Raw genomic sequence first — 18,411 nt, 5'->3', positions numbered from 1 at the left:
TTCAATAATTTTTTATTAATTTCTATTACTTCAGTTTGAATTTAGGTGCAAATACTAGAAAAAATAAGAGAAAATGGAAAAGACTGTGAAGCCTATTCAGAAAAATAATTTTTGTATAATTTAAAAAATAAAGTATAATAGCTTAAATATATATTGAAGCTCATTATGGGATATTCCTAATATTTTCCGAATATCACGGTTAAATAATTAAATAAATAAATAATACAAAAAATAGAATTAATACATTTTATCATGTGTTCAGTTTATAATGTGTTTTCAGTTATCAATAATTTTATCAGAGTGAAGAGCCTTTCGGGTATTTTTTAAAGCAATTTTTAAAATTTATTTGAAAATAACATCGTTAAATAAAAAATTTCCAGGATGAAATTCGAGTGTTTCTCTGACCATCAGAAAATTTTTCTTTGTTTAACAAAATCGTGTTATTATCCATACATGGTTGATGTCAGAAAACATTTTGGTTCAATGAACAAAAATTCTGTTCAGTTGACAAACTTCGTTTGCTTCAATACATGCGTGTTTTTTTAGTCGTTTTGTTTATTTTTCTAAAATATTCTATTGATTCAACAAAATTTGGTGATTACCTGAGATCGCCTTATTAAATTTGGTTAAAAACACATTACAATTGTCTAGTCTTGTGATAAATAAATAATCAAAATAAATAAAAATAATTTTCACAAGATGACACAATTCATGGTAACCCATTTACAATACAAATTTGTTCTGGGATGGTGAGATAAACTACAATTTTTGTTGAAATCAACCAAAACTTTGTTCAGACCAGCAAAAATACATATTAGAATCAACTAAAATATCCTCTTGGACGCAACCAAATATTTTCTTTTGATAACGAAAAGTTTTAATTGGATGAACCAAAATATTTGCTTACATCAATCAATAGATATGGTACAACGAACCAAAGTTTGCAAAATAAAAATTGACTCGCGTCAACCAAATCTTTTCTTGTCCATACAATAACCATCTTCTAGAGTTGATGCAACCCAAATTTCATTAATTCATCAAAACTTCTTTTGGTTGTCTTTTGAATTAAAAAAGGAAAGAAAAACGATTTGAATAGGAAGAGAAGCAGATCTGAGTGGCAGATTGCTGGTATAAATATTATGTTCAGGGAAGGTGCAGCTTAGTGGTTAGATGGCTAAGTGCACAGTGGGTCACCCAGCTTTACTTTGCACTAAGCGGGCAGGTTGTGTTTACTGTAAAAGCAGGGGAAAGCTCGACAATTGAAGACTACATCATGCGGTCGAGGGTACGAGCAGAACACTTGAAACTACCAACCGAAATGTGGGAGAGTCTGATCCATAATGTGAATCTGCAATTCTGGTTTAGTGTTCTAAAATATGCTCGAACTTGATGTACTTTGAGAATTTAATGAGCATTTACAAGCATTTCGAAGTAGGATTTAAAAAATCGTATGTTCTATCTTTATTAATAAAATTACATTATTTAAATTTCGCGGGAAAATGAATCGCTTCAAATTGGAAAGGGCGCTTAATTTAAATGGCAACAGAAGACAAAGCAATAGAAAAAATATTATTCGCATTAAACAGTTCCTTATGCAGTGTTGCTACAATATCCTAATTTATAAATTCTTACAGGTATAAAACCAACCTTGCACCTGGACGATTAATAATATTAATGCAAAAATAATTTTGTTTCGAAATAAATTTTAAACGCTTTTTAATTGGGTTTTCAAATCAAAAAGATAAATGTTGTATCTTTAACCAAAAATATGAATTTTCAACCTTGTAGTTAGGGGTCACTCATAAAATTAGTAACATGTTTGGGGGAGGGGGGGGGAGTCAGAAGTTTCTGAAAAATGTATCACGTATTTTGTGAATAGACCCTCAGTTGAATTTTAAATACAAAAGATAAATTTTTTACCATTACGGACTCATTTCCACCAAGTATATGAATTTCCATTTACAACAAGATCGGTTTGCAACTAAAATTAGAACAGTTAAAATATTTAAGAAATAAATTTTCAACAAATCGTCATCGAAATAGTTTCTTTTTTCCTTAACAAAATAAATGTTAAATCCAAAATATGAATTTTCTACTGAAAAGATACAGTATCAATAAAATATTCAAATTTTCAATTAAAAAAGATAAATTTACGAACTGAAACTAGAATAGTTTAACAATTTTTCAACTAAATTTTTTTTTTCAATCAAAGAAATGAACTCTCAAACAAAAATATAATACACACATTTTTTTAAACAGAACATTTATTAATGAAAAAGATTACATTTCTATCAAAAAAGATCAAATTTTTTACAAAAAATTAGAATAGTTAAAGTGAATTTCCAACTAAAATGATTAATCTTTAACTAAAAGAATAAATAATTTTTAACCAAATACATGAATTTTGAACTAAAAAAAACATGAATTTTTAACAAATAGTTAAATTTTAAACGGAAAAGAATGTTCAGTAAAATAAAAGCACTATCAACTACAAAAAATTTTTCAACTGACATAATTGAATTTTTAGTCAAAAAATAAATTTTCATGAAAAAAAGGAATTTTCAACCCACGAGATGAATTTCCAATCAATAAAGATTAATTTTCTACAAAATAAGAGGAATTCTTATCAGAAAAAAATGTAAACAAAATATTTGAATTTTTAGAGAAAAAAGAGAATTTTTGAGTAAATAAAATAATGAATCCGGAAATTTAACAGGTATATTTTCACTTGAAAAAATTAATTCTCAACAAGAAAAAAAATGGAAATTTAATTTAATCTATTTTAGTAAAAATTTCTTGTCTCTGGGATAAAAATTCAATTTTTGTATAGAAAATTCGCCTTTTGGCTGGAATATTCAACAATTGAGATAAACAATGTTTTCTTCTCTGACTGAAAAATCATTATTTGTTGGAAATTCGTCTTTTTGGTTCGCAAAATTAATTTTAAAAAAAATGAAATTTGATCTTTTTTGCTTAAAATATCAACTTTTACAGTTTTTTCTTGAGAGTTCATCTTTGTACGTTGAGATTTTATTTATTTCATTGGAAATTCAAGTATTTTTTAAAAAGGTATCTTTTATGATAAAAAAGTAATTTTTTGTTTGAAATAAATAAGTAAAATAAAAAAACTTTCTTTTGTGCCTTTGTATCTTTTGTATTTTTAATGGTAATTATCAGAAGAGATAAAAAAATTGCTGAAAGAAAAATCTGAGAATTTCGAAAATAAAATTTTCGCCCTCCAAAGCTTTATTTAAACACAAAAATTTGCATCAGTCTCAAATATCATATCTTATTATTTCCCGAAACTATAAATTACGTACAATAAGAGCGCGGCGGGAGGGGTGAGGGGAGGGTCTTCAAGAGGGCCTATAATCCATTACGAAACTTATGTACGGCCCATAAGAGATACTTACTCTCTAAATTATAATTAATTAGAATTTGTACTAATGTCAATCAGTGGCTCAATTCTAGCTATTTTTAACTAACAGTTGTTATCTTTTACTAATGTATCAGTAACAATTACTAATTTATCAATAAAAACTACAAATTCATAGCTAGAATTGAGCCATTAATTGAAATTAGTAAGTATTTTAACTGATTCCACTGACCAAACTTGGCCCAGAACGAACAAACCAAAAAAAACCCCTAATGTTATCTAAAAAAAAATGTTAACAAAATTATTTTCATTTAAAAATAAAAAAGAGGAAAGAAAAATGAGAAGGCAGCCGACCACATCCCCTTCCTTCATTTTCCTTTATTTCGTCTTCTTTATCTTTATTATGATGAAATTACAATAAAATAATATTCAAAATAAAAATTAAAAATAGCCTTCTCAAGGCAAGAAAAATGTAATAGATAGAAAATGACAGGATCGACGAACAGGTACCATCTCTTTGATACCTGAGAATTGAATCTAAGAATCTCATTTTTCTTTTGTCTTTTTTATTTTCGACCAAAAATTTTACTTATTTTTATTCTTTTTATGTTTTTCAGATTACCACAGGGTTTTTTTTTCGTTTGTGTTTGTTCGTTGTGGTCCAAATTTGGTCGTTGGATTCTTGTTTGTTTTTTCATACTCAATTCCACGGAACGTTTTCTGTTTTTGTTCGGACGATGGACAGAGCGGAGGAGAGCAGCAATAACGAGCAGCCACTTGTCAGTCTGTCACCTCTCGCGATCTCGTGACTGTCACTGCTTTGAAATAACCCTATTGTGCACTTGACTCGCTACACCCGCTGCTAGTCATCTAGGAAGCATCAGGGCAGCCACACTCATCCTGGCGGTGGCATCAACCCCAAGCGGACTCGTCCAGGAACAATATTTGCAGAGCTCTTATTCCTGGTCTCTGCTCTGCTCTGCTCTGCTCTGGTATGGTCTGGTTTGATATGGTATGATCTCCTGTCCGCCCTTTATACGCGCCAACTTTCAGCCACCCCTGACCCCTGACCCCGCATGCAATAGCACCAGCACCCACCTACCTAATAATGATTTTACGTTGCGCCATGCTAGTCCCTGGGGAATCCGACGGTGCCGCGCCCTTATTGCACATGGCCCGTGTTCGCCCATCCAAGAGGGGTTAGGTCGGGAATGAAGGACTGATTATCATTAGCTGCGAGTCCCAGAACACCCAGTCGCGACACGTGGATAGTGCGACCACTCGAGCAATTTTTAAAAAGAGCTCGTGGGAGCCGAGGACTTTATATTTATTTAGAAGCAGAGGAACAAATTCTGCGACTTTACGAGGGTGGGTTTTCAAATAAGACGGAATTCTACAAATAGGGGAATGGGAATGCTGGCTAAAAGAAAATATAAAAGGGGGAAATAGGTCAGTAGTAAAAGTACATACGCAGTGGTCGACCACGTTTTATGCACTAAATGGTATCAAGTTTTATGATTATGAATCATTCACGTTAATAAACTTCTCTTCTACAATTACGAGTGCTTCTTTACGTTGGGGAGACGCAAAACACTGTTGCCTTCAAAACAAAAGTATAAACATCAGGGTGCTTCTTTAGGGTGGTCTAAAAATGCATTAGGACATTTTTTTATTATGCTAGAGGGTAACGATCCAATCAATTTTGTGAGTTTTTCGAATAAATATATTCCCTTTTTCTTTTCTCAAATCGATGTACAAATTGGAAAAGTCAAAACTGTTAATAACCTTTTTATTTAAGATTGGCTCCTTCTTAAGCAATGTTTGAGAAATCATTTCCACCTGATAATTTTTGATTTTGACTACACTGAAAATGGATTAAAAAATTGCAGTTTTATGATAAATTCAAGTCAAAGACGACAACTTAGACTTTCCGTCCGAAAATTCCCTTAAAACCGGGAAAAAAGGTTAATTTGTCACAAAAATAGGAGTGTAACGGGGAAATTAATTCTCTCTAAAAAAATCATTGAATGTACTAAATTGAGATCAGCATGAAAAGAATTTTTTTGAATAATTAATTTTTGAACCGAAGAGATGAATCTTCAATATGAAATTGTGAATTCTTAACGACAACAAAACTAATTCTTAATAGAAGAATTTAATTTTTCATCAAGCAGTTTCAGTTTAAACTGAAAAGATAGATTTTAACTAAAATAATGAAACTTCAACAGCAATAGTGCAATTTTCATTTTAAAAAATTAATTTCAACAGAAATAATGAATGTTACTTAAAGAAGATCAATTTTTACCCAAAATCTGAATAGTTTAATTTTCTTTTGAAAATTATCATTTAACGTTTAAATAGACGAAATTTTAACTTTCGATTTCAAGCAAAAAGATGAATTTGAACTAAAATAATAAATCTGTAGCATAAATAGTGGAATTTTCAACTAAAAAGATAATTTTTCAAGCAAAAATTGACAAATTAAATTGTTCTTTAAATATAAATATGTTAAAAATAAACATAAATTTGCAGCTTTCATTTAAAAAAAAAACACAATTAATGTCCACTAGTATAATAAATCTTTAACAGAAATAGTGAAATTTGCAACTAATTAGTGAAAGTGTAAACCAACTATTTGACCTTTTAACTAAAAAAAATTAATTTTTACCAAAAATTTGAATAATAAAATTTTCTTTTGAAAAGAATGTTATACTTCAAAAAGACTTTTTAACTTTCCTTTTAAAGCAAAAAGATGAATTTTAACGAAAATAATCAATATTTTGCAAGATAGTGAAATTTTCAACCAAATAGTTGAATTTTCAACTAAAAAAGATAAATTTTCAACGAAAAATTGAATAGTTAAATTTTCTTTTAAAAGTAATGATGTTAAACTAAAAAAAAATTGATTTTCAACTTCTTTTAAACCAGAAACACAAATTTCAACTGAAATGATTATTCTGTAACAGGAGTAGTGAGATTATCAAACAAATATTGTCATTTTCAACTAAGAAAGATTAATTTTCATTTTCATAAATTTTTAACTTAAATAATAAATTTTCCAATAATAACATTAATTTTTAATCAATTAGTTCCACTTTCAACCAAATATAGTTAAATTTTTGACAAAACAAATGAATTTTCAACCAAGATGATTAATTTTCTACCCAAAAGACCAATTTTCAATGAAATACGTGAATCTTTCACTAAAAGCCATGAATTATCAATCAGAAAATATTTTACTTTTTAATACAAAACACTTGAATTCACCCAAAACAGACACATTTGCAACCAGATACATAAATTTTAACCGAATAGTTGCATTCCCAAACAATTGATAATAATAATTTGAATCATAATATATAATAATTAGAGAATTTTTACTTAAAAAATTAATTTTTACTCCCAAAAAACGAATTTTTAAGAGAATATTTAAATTTTTAATTTAAAAGATGGGTTTTTAGTTTAAATGATGAAACACTAAACAATAAAATTTATGTATAATAAAAAAAGGGACTTCAAGTTTTAACCAAATATATTTGAATTTTTAACTAGAAACGTGAAATTTCAACTAAAGATTTAGGTTTACAAGCTAAAGAATTAAATTTTCAAAAAACAGCTTACGTTTGAACCAGGAAAAATGGATTTATAACAATAAATGCAATATTTGATATTTTAACCCAAAACGGTTTTAATTTTTAATTCAAAACAGTTGAATATAACCAAAAAATACTAATTTTCAAAAAAGTGGTTCATCATCAACCAAAAACAATAACATTTCTACAAATTATATTTATGTATATTTCTAAACAGAAACCATTCATTTTCTACCATAACACAGGAATTTTCAAAACTGAATTTAAGTTTTTTAACTAAAAAGTCAAATATTTCAGAAGAGAAATGCGATTAAACAAAAAAAGATGAATTTCAAAAAATTTAATTTTTTACCAAGAATGACAAATTTCCAACAAAATATTTGTAAGTTTTTGGTTGGAATTCAAGCCTACGAAAATAATTTTTCAATAAAATGGTAGAATTTTTGAGTAGATCACTTAAATTTTTATTTAAAAAATTTACTATGAACCAAATAGTTAAATTTTGCATAAAAGAGATTAATTTTTAACTAAACTAATGTATCTTTAACCAAATAAGAAAAAAATAATATTTTCGACCTAAGAAGTGCAACATTTAAACAAGTCCTTAAGTTTGCATCTAAGAAGATTAAGTTTCGACGCAAAAGGAAATAAATTTTTAAGAAAATATGTAAATTCTCTGCCGAATAGTTAATTTTGAAACAAAAAATGGAAATTTAAGCGAAAAGTGATGAATTTTCAACAAAAAAATGCAGACTCAACTAAAATGATAAATCTTCTAGAATAGTTACATTTTTAGTTACAAAATTAATTTTCATAAAAAAAGGAAATTCCGACTAAAAAGATTAGTTTTCTACCAAAAAAGGATATATTTTAAATCATGCAGTGAGAAGTTTTTTTGTTATTTCAAGAATTTCTCAGACTTTTTACTTCAACAACAGACTTTGTACAGTAGAACCTCGATTATCCGAGGAAGAAGTACAAAATTCGGAAGTTATCTATTTTTTATATATTTTAAATAGAAAAATAAATATAAACATTGAGCAAATAAAGGTAAGCAACTGACGAATGTGGATTTATCTTTATGATACAAATAATTGTTTTTTAGTCGGTTTTTGCAATAGTATTTTAGCTGCAATATTGCCTCGGATAACGCGGAGCCTCGGATAATCGAAAGCCGTATAATGGAAGTTCTACTCTACTCAAAATGTCCAAGCATATATGTGTCGAGATTCAGTCGGCGATCAACGATACCGGATATTTTCATCCATATCTTCGGAAGCCATAACAATTTTTAAAGTTTTATTGGCTTGAATCAAAAATAACATTTCAAATATTGTATCCTTAAAAATTCAGAATATTTCCAGAATTTCCCTAGGTACTGATAATCGTCAATAGTGATCTTTTCCGAATTAACCAATTTGGCTTCAATTTAGAGACAACTTTTTCTGGTAATCAAGCAACAAGTAAGATCAACGAAACTCTTAAAAGTTTAGAGTAACACTGCCCTGAAAAACAACGTTCCTCTATTCTTTTCAAATTTCCTCCTCCAAGGTTAGCAACGCTTAGCAGATCATTGAGAAAATTAAGGAACTTTCTGCAGCATCCAACCCATAATGACCATTTTGACCATAATTCAGACAGACCGTCGGCATTAGATGGGTTGCAGGTCCACTGAATTTTTCATTCCCCTGAATAATGAATTAAATGTTCCGAAGCGACCCTCGGCTACCCTCGCCTCGAATCCGCAAGAGCGTCTACACAGAACAAAGTCCCATAGGTTGTTAGCAGAGTAAGTGACCATCGCCGTTGCTTTGTATCTATCTCTTTTATCGAGTCCTCCTCAGCCAAGATCAGGAGACTGCCGAAATGGGAGGATGAGCCGAGGAGCAGCCGGGAGGACAAGGTGATAATTTGATAAGACATTGGGAGGGTTACCATGGTGACGATACAAAACCCAGACCCAAGACCCCTCCTGACTCACCCTCGTCTACACCTCCCAACCTCTTTCTCCCTTTCTCTCTTTCTCCCTTCCTCACTCTTTCTCTCTTTATCTCTTTCTCTCTCGCTCATGGTCTGAAAATTCCACCTCTAATGTAGAGAAGGATCTCTACTCCACCTCCGCGACTCTCGCTCCATCACAGCTCAAGCCACCAAAGTGTCAAGTGTCTCACCCTCCAACCCTGTTCTCTTTTTTTTCTTGCACCACTTGTTCGCCGTCCAGGGATAGCATATCGAAGACAAACATACCCTGAGAAAGGCAACACAACTCACCCCCTGACCTGATGGTGTCGAGAACGCTAGCTGGTTCCTCGACTATTCAGCATCCTATTCTCCGATTTATCTCGACCCGAAAACATTCAAACTTGTTCCAGAATTGGAGGGACTATTTTGGGGGAATTTTAACACGATTTGTGCAGCTGGGATTTTTGGATGTACAGTTCGAATCAAGCTTCGATGTAGACAATCGGAAACAAGTTGAAAAAACCATTTCAAAGTCAACAATTTAATTATATTTGAAATTTCCCTGTTCCAAGTCAAAATGGTGATTCATTTGGGAAATTCGATGTTCCAACTCAGAATCATAATTCCTTTCGCAGGTTTCCCATTCCAAGTAAGAATTGTAATTTTATCGAAATTTCCCGGTTCTAAGTCGAAATTGTAATTTATTTAGAAAATTTGTTGTGCCCATTCGATATCATAATTGCGTACTAAGTTTCCCCATTCCAATTAGAAATTGTAATTCTTTTCGAAATTTCTTTTTCCAAGTCGAAATAGTGATTCATTTGGGATATTTTATGTTCCAATTCAGAAGTAAAATTCTCTTCAGAATTTCTACGTTTCCAAATCATGATTGTGATTATTTTCAAACAAAACAAATATTTTCCAATTTGAAACGTTAGTTCGTTTGGAAAATTCAGAATCATAATTATTTTAGAAATGTTCTCATTCCACGTAAAAATTGAAATTCTCTTTGAAATTTTCCTGTTCCGTTTGATATTTGAAATTCTCTTGAAAAATTTACTGTTCAAAGTCGAAATTGTGATTTATTTGTGAAATTGGATGTTGTAATTCAGCGTTATAATTCTTTTCGAAATTTCCCCGTTCCGACTTTAAATTTTAATTATTTTTGAAATTTTCATGTTTCATTTGATATTGTAATTGTTTTGAAAAAAACACTGTTTTAAATCAGAATAAAAATTCTTTTCAAAATTTCTCCTTTTTAAGTTAATAGCATCATTTTTTTTTTAATTTTCTGTTCCAATTCAGAATTAGAATTCTTTTCAGAATTTCTACGTTTCCAAATCATAATTGTGATTATTTTCAAACCAACAAAATTTTCCAATTTGAAACGTTAACTCATTTGGAAAATTCAGAATCATAATAATTTCAGAAATTTTATCATTCCAAATAAAAATTAAAATTCTCTTTGAAATTTTCCTGTTCCGTTTGATAATTGAATTTCGAAATTTCCCGGTGCGAATTAAAAATTGTAATTTCTTTGGGAAAAATCGCTGTTCAAATGAATAATCATAATTCTTTTCGAAATTATTTCTTTCCGAGTAAAAATTGAAATTCTTTTTAAAATCTCCGAATTAAAAATATAATTGATTTCGAAAATTCCCTATTCTAAATTAGAACCATAATTCTATTCGAAGTTTTCCCATTCCAAGTCGAAATTATAATTTTTTATTAAATTTTCCGGTTCCGAACCGAACACGTAATTTATTTGTAAAACTCGTTGTACCCTTCCGGAATCATTAATGTTTGATAAATTTCCTTATTCCAATTTAAAATTGTAATTCTTTTCGAAATTTTCTTTATCCAATTCAAAACTCTAATTCATTGGGAAAATTCGATGTTCTTCAGAAGCATGACTCTTTTAGAAATTTTTCTATTCCAATTCAAAAATTCAATTCTTTTTGAAACTCCTTATATCAGAATTTCAATTCTTATCAAAACTTTTCCTTTTTTACATCAAAATTGGAATTATTTTCATAATTTCCTTGTTCTTAAATCTAAGTCCAAATTATAATTCTATTCGAAAATTTACTACTGCAATTAAAAATCAGAATTATTTTTGAAATTTTCCCGTTTTCAAGGCTAAATTGTAATTATTTTTGAAATTTCCCTGTTCGAGTGGAGATTGTAACTCGTTTTAAAATTTTGATTTCCCAATTTAGAATCATAATTCTTTTCACTATATCTACATTCCAAATAAAAACTATAATTCTTTTCGAAATTTTCCTGTTCCATTTGATATTTTAATCATCTTGCAAAACTCCCTGATCCAATTCAGAATTTTTATTTTTTCGAAATTTTTTCTGTCCAAGTCAAAATTCAAATTCTTTTAACAATGTCCACGTGAAAACTATAGTTTTTCTCGAAAATGCACTGTTCCAAATCTCAATCATAATGCAGATAAAATTTTCTCCTTTTTAATTGAAAATTGAAATTCTTCTCGTAATTTTTGTGATCCAAGTAAAAATTATAATTCTTTTAAAAAGTCACTATTTCAATTCAGAATCGGAAAGCTTTTCGGAATGTCTCCATTTTCATGTGAAAATTCTAATTCTTTTCAAAATATCCCTGTTTCAAGTAGATTTTGAAATTCATTTGGAAAATTCCCTTTTTTAAATAAGAATTATAATTCTTTTAAAAATGTTGTATTTCTGAAATTTTATTTCTGAAATTGAAATTCTTTCAAAAATTTCCATGTTTAAACGATAGTTCATTAAAAAATTACCTGTTCCGAATCAGAATCATATTTCTTTTCGAAATTTCTCTATTCCAATTCTAAATTGTCATTCTTTTTCAAAATTTCCCTGTTCCAAGTCGAAATTGTAATTTATTTTGGAAATTCGATTTTTGAATTTAGAATCATCAATCTTTTCAAAATTTCTTCTTTCTAAGTGTGAATTGAAATTCCTTTTAAAATCTCCAAGTGAAAACTATAGTTCTTTTCAAAAATTCCCTGTTTCAAACGAGAATCATAATTCTTCTTGAAACTTTTCCTTTTTAAGTCCAAAATTGAAATCCTTTCAAAATTTTCTTGTTCCAAATAAAAAATTATGCGGAAAATTCGCTGTTCAAATTCAGAATCCGAACTCTTTACGAAATTTCCCTACTCGAAGTAAAAATTGTAATTCTTCCGACATTTCTCTGTTCCAATTCAAAATTAAAATTTTCTTGCATAAGTCCCTGTTTTATAAAAACTTACATAGTTCTTTTTGAAAATTCCGAGTTTCAAATAATAATTATAATTATTTTCGAAATTTCTCCTTTCCAAGTGACAATTGTAATTGTCTTGTAAAATTTGCTGTCCAAAATCGGAACTATAATAATTCTTCAAGAAAATTTCCAGTTATACCTACAAGTTCATAGAAATCATTTTCATATTTTTCACTTTTAATATTCATTTAAAACAATCTAATAAAAAATCCCGGTCACTTATTCAAATTCCCAGTCTTCTCCCTGTGAAAAAAATTCTCTACCTCTTCCCGAATACCCAGCATTTCGTTTAACGATACAGATCGGAAAAAGTTGATTTCGACTGAAAAGAGGAAAAAAATCCCACAGGAACTTTAGAAATTCAACTATTTGGTTAAAAATTTATACATTTTGTCAAGCATTTATCTTTTATGGTATAAAAATAATGTTCTGTGTTGAAAATTCATCTTTTAGGTTAAGCATTTACCTATTTCGTTCAAAATTCAACTATTTTCTAAGAAAGAAACTAATTTTAACGGGGAAAAACTGATTTTGATTGAAAAAAAGGAAAAAAAAATCTCACGGGAAACTCGGAAATTCAACTATCTGGCTAAAAATGTATTCATTTTGTCAATCATTTATATTTTATGGTAGAAAATTAATCTTCTGTGTTGAAAATTCATCTTTTTATTAGAAATTTATCTACTTGGTTGAAAATTCAACTGTTTTATAAAAAAGCTAATTTTCTTAGGGGAAAAATTGATTTTGGTAGAAAAAAAGGAAAAAAAATCCCACGTAAAATTCGGAAATTCAACGATCTGGTTAAAAATGTATTCATTTTGTCGAGCATTTATATTTTATGGTAGAAAATTTATTTTCTGTGTTGAAAATTAATCTTTTTGGTTAAAAAATTACCTATTTGGTTAAAAATTCAACTGTTTTTTGAAAAAGCTAATTTTGTTAGGGGAAAAATTGTTTTTGATTGAAAAAAAGGAAAAAAAATTCCAGGGGCAATTTGACAGTAGTGAAATTCTATTTAACGAGTGGAGAACTCCGATGAGTTCCATTATCGAGGTAGTCATCCATATGAGGAAAGATTCACCGAGATAGGATATGTAGGGAGGGGTGCCCCAAAAAGACATTACGATTATTACTAAGCGTGGCTCGCAATGTGGGGCCGACGATCCCTCTTGCGATACAGTAACACATGTGTCCCAGCCACTGGACTGGATTCACTTATTCAGTAGTCAGTACTGACTTGACCCAGACGGTTCGTTACATTATTTACTGCATAAAGTTCGGACGCTAATTGATCTCCCAGCTTCTGATTCTCTGAACATTCTCTTCTATTTTATTACTCACAGGTACGTCCTTTTTGGACATTAACATACAGAGAATCCCACCTAGTGAAATTAAGCTAAATTTTCCCTTTCACACGAAATCGACAGACAACCCCAATAACCCCAAATAGCCGAACTGTAAAAAAATCCGCAGGTGATGCCTGACATATTCTGCAGCTGTATTTTTTATTGCAAGCGCTCGCATTCGTCTGAAGATTTGGTCAGGGAAGTGGAAAACTGCAGAAATTCAAACAACCTCCTGCAGAGTGCCAGTTAAAGGGCTTACGTGAATTACATAATCATTTTTCGGCTTTTTCTACATCTGCCCCCTCGTTGATGATCATAGAAGCCCAAGACACTCTCAAAAGAAAGGGAATGGGATGATATTTTACAAAGATAGGAGACCATTGGAGGATAAATTATTTTGAATAAAATTAATGTAAATACCTCATTAAACACAATAATAAACATTTAAAATTTTTAAGATTTTATATTATTAGAGAGAAATTTTAAGCGCAAAAATGCAAGTTTTTAAACAAAAAAAGAGTTTTTAATTAAACATTTGTATTACCAACTAAAAGTTGAACTTTTAATGAAATAGTTCAGGGATCAGACCAAAATGAGAAATTTTGTTCGAAAACAGTTAAATCTTCAACAAAAAAAAATGTTTACTTTCAAATGGGAACTATGATCAATTTTTAAAGAAGAAGAATTAATATTCAAACAAGGGCGATTCAATATCCGAGCCAAAAAGACAAATTTTCTACAGATTAGTAGAATTTTTAGCCCGAAAAGTTGAATTTTCAATGAAAAGAATTATTTTCAATCAAGAAAGATGACTTTTCTACCATAAAAGATAAATTTTCTATCAAAAGACGAATTTTTAACCAGTTGAACTAAATAAATAAGACATTTTACAAAAATAATTGAATGCTCAACAAAATAGATAAATTTTTAACCTAAAAAGATTGTTCACGAGATACTAGAATTTTCCAAGAAGACAATTTATAGTCTACTAAATTTGTAAGCAAATACCTAAATTCTTTACCAAATCGTAAATTTTTTTACGAAACAGATGAATTTTCAACTTAAAATATTCTTTTTCTACTAAAAATTTTAATTCCTATCAAACAGTGAAATTTTCATAAAAAGCTTGAGTTTTTAATCCAATAGTTCAATTTTTCATAAGAAAGTTGAAATTTTTAAATAAAAATTGGGATTTACAACAAAATAGATCATTTTCAACTAAACAGCCTTGATTTTTACAAAATCGGTGAATCTTCACACAAAAAAAAGAATAATTTTCAACCCGAGAATATAATTTTGCAACAAAAAAAGCTCATTTTGCAATCAAATATTTTAGCTTTCTACTAAATTGTTGAATTTTCACATGAAAAATATGAATTCTCAAAAAAAAGTTTTATTTTCGATCCGTAAATATGATTTTGCAACAGAAAAGTTTATTCTCTACAAAATAGTTCAATTTTTGAGCGAGAAAAACAAATTTCTACTAGAGAATTGAACTTATAACAAATTAGTTCAATGATCAAGCCATAAAGACTAATTTTTTCGAAAAAAGTTCAATCTTCTAGAAAAAAGGTTGAACCAAAGTTCAATTTCTAACAAATAGTTAATTTTTCATAAAAATGGTCATAGCAAAAGGATGAATTTTAATCCAAAATACCTAATCATCCAACAAAAAAGTTAATTTTCTAACAAATAGTTATTATTGAAATAGTTTAATTTTCAACAAAAAATATAAAATTGTAACCAAAAAATAAATTCTCTGAAAGACAGTTGAGTTTTGGGCCCGAAAATATAAATTTTAAGCTAAATTTATGAATCTTTAACAAACAAATTTTTTTTTAAATTAGTTCAACTTTAAATCAGTTTGTTCATTTTTTACCCAAAAAAATGAGTTTTCAATAAAACTTGTAATAGTTGATATTTGCAACAAAAAAGAAGAATTTTTAACAAGAAACTCATTTTTTTAAATTAGAGAAGATCAAGTTTCAATTAAAAATTATTATTTTGAAGCAAAAATAGAATAGTTACATTTAAAGTTCAAAAAATGAGTTTTGAACCAATAAAAAAAGAAACGAATTTTTAACAAAATTGTAAAAATTTCACCCCAAGACCTGAATTTTTAAATGAAATAATCAATTTAAAAAAAAAAGAATTTTTAACAAAAAAAGTAGAACAATTAACCCGAAACATGATTGTTTTACCAATAATATTAATTTTCTAAAAATGGAATACTTAAATTTTCAACCAAGTGAATGAATCTTCAACCAAAAAAATGAATAGATAATTAAGTAGCTCAAATGTTAACGAATTAGAGGAATTTTTTACCACAAAACAGAACTGTTTAAACAAATAGCTGCCTTTTAAATAAAATAATTTCATTTTTAACAAAAAAATTTAAGTTTTAATTAAACGAAATGAATTTTGAACCCAAAATATAATCGTAGAATTGTTAATAAAAAATAATAAAATTTTCTTATTGGTATCTATTAACGCAGTTCGTAATCAAGCAAAAAAAGAACAAGAAAAGGGGGACGTTTCTTTAAAACATGGGAAAAACGAAGAATTCATTAAAAAAGGGGAAAAGGTCGGAAGAGTAAAAAGTGCGAAGTCCTGAATATGAAAATATTTTAGAACCTCCATTGACTTCCCTAAAATTTGTAACTTTACACATACCCCCCCCCCCCCATGAAATAAAATTATTTAAACGCAGTGAAAACACTGCTAAGCGACAATCCAGAACGGTCACCCATCCGAGATCAAGCCGCGCTCTTATAAATTACGGTATTAGAATATGAAGAACCTACCTGTGTGTATGTAGGTGTGTTTCTTCATGTCACTCTTTTGATGAAAACGTTTGCCGCAAAACTGGCATGGATATGGCCTCGTGTCCGAATGGATGAGAAGGTGAGTGCTGAGAGTGCTCGATCTTTTAAACGCCTTTCCACATTGTTTGCACTCGAAAACTTTTTCCGCCGAGTGAACTGCTCTGTGCTGCGTCAAACTTATCTCGTGCCCAAAAGTCTTGTTACAGAGCTCACAAGCAAATGGCCTCTTTCCATTGTGCGATCTCCTGGCGTGAACCTATTGGCGTTATCAAAATACGCATTATCAGTGCCAAGTTTGATCAAATCAATGTGTTCAAATGATAAGGCTCTATCTCAGAGAGATCAAAGGTAAAGGTGCTAACTCGTGGAAACCAAATCAAAAGGTGCTAAATCAATTTTAAAAATTTAGTTTAAAAATTAATTTGAAACCAAAAAGATGAATCTTTAAACAAACAAATTAAATTGAAGTAGACAAATTATAAACAAAAAATGTAATAGTTTATATCTTAGCAAGGAAAATTTAATTTGCATTAAAAAACAGTTGAATTGAAAAAAAATAGTTGAGTCCTTAATATATAGTAAATCCCTGAGATATTATTTAGTTCCCGCGCAGAATTTGCGCAACTTATTCCCAAGTTCCAATGTGGGCTTGATCGGATTTTCCACATTTGGCCGCAAGGGGGCAGATTGTGTGGCTCGCGTCGGAAAAATCTCTTGTCGGGTTACGTTAGACAAGATTATGTCCAGTTTGCTGTTGTCGTCATGATATTGTTTTGTTTAAACCGAACTTGAAGTGTTAAGAGGAAAAAGTACATTGCGATAATAATAATAATTAAACATAATAGTTTTCTCCGAAATGCAAACTCTTAACGATAAATTTAAGGAATAAAAACAGTTCAATAATGCAGAATATTGAAAAACTGAACTTTTGTAAAACACAATGCCTGGAAAAAATGTTATCAAAGAACTTTTTTAATTTAGCTAATTATGGAAATAAAAAATTAAAGGGGCCATATCTGGGCCAGATCGGGCCCCTATTTTGGGTGGCTAGATCTGGGCCCTGTCGGGTAGGGCGTTTCATTTACGGTCTGGCACTAGACAGATTACCCTATTGGGACCACATTTTTCCCGTTCGGGGCCCGACCGGTGCCCCGATATACTTTTTCGATATGTTTAGAAAATTTCAATAATACATTGCTGTAAAAGTTATGCGGAAAGTTTTGCAATACAAAAAAGAAAATGTCGAATTTTGAAGCAGTTCATTCAAACATTTTGAGGAATATTTTGTGTTATTTTTCATTAAATGTATAAATTTTCAGAACAAAAATAAGTAGTGGTAACAAATTCAAAAGAACTTCAAAAATAATAGAACATTTTTACTTTTATAATTTATATTGCAATATAAAAGATATTCAACGATATTCATTAGGGTCAAAATATCTCAAGTGTGCGACTTTTAAATCGATAGTTCTATTTTCAATCAATTTATACAGTTTTTGATTCGCTTTTACACCAAAATAACTCCTCTAAAATATTTTTGCAAAAAATTTATTTTTTTAAATGTTGTTGACAGTCAAAGTTCTTGATCATTTTTTTCAAAAATGGATTACTCGCAAACGGTTTATCGAAATTCAATAATGGAGTTATAAATTTTTTTTACGAATTATACTTTACGCTAAAAAATTGTTCAGCAGAAAAAACCATTTTTTTATTGTTTAAATAATCGTTTGTTCCAAACAAATGAAAATTAATTAAACTTCTTTGCCTGTGAAACAATTCTTTCACGGTCCAATACGTTTTAAAATCTATCTTTTGAAATTTTAATTAGGTGATTCAACTTTCTACCGGCCATAATAAATTTTTTAATTAAAAATGTGATTTTTCAACCAAGAAGATTAATTTTCTACTAAATAGATGAATTTATACCAAAATAGATCCATTATTCGAATTTTAATTTTCAAAAGATATATATGGATGTAAAATTTGATTGCGCATCTTTTTTTCTTAAGACAAAAAGTTGTAACTTTTTTAGTTTAAAAATT

At 29.2% G+C, this 18,411-nt stretch overlaps 1 protein-coding gene across 1 annotated transcript in view; it reads right to left on the bottom strand.

The window, feature by feature from the left end:
- LOC117167998 (zinc finger protein 287-like) overlaps positions 1-18,411 on the bottom strand; it is a 95,672-nt gene that overhangs the window by 33,369 nt on the left and 43,892 nt on the right. The window contains exon 5 of the mRNA XM_033353309.1: positions 16,349-16,625. Coding sequence (XP_033209200.1) covers positions 16,349-16,625 — 277 coding nt within the window. The remainder of the gene's footprint in view (positions 1-16,348; positions 16,626-18,411) is intronic.

Source organism: Belonocnema kinseyi, chromosome 2 (assembly GCF_010883055.1).
Source record: "Belonocnema kinseyi isolate 2016_QV_RU_SX_M_011 chromosome 2, B_treatae_v1, whole genome shotgun sequence".
Lineage (NCBI taxonomy): Eukaryota > Metazoa > Arthropoda > Insecta > Hymenoptera > Cynipidae > Belonocnema > Belonocnema kinseyi.
Note: the sequence above shows the minus strand (reverse complement) of the source record. Positions and strands in the feature narration are given on the sequence as shown.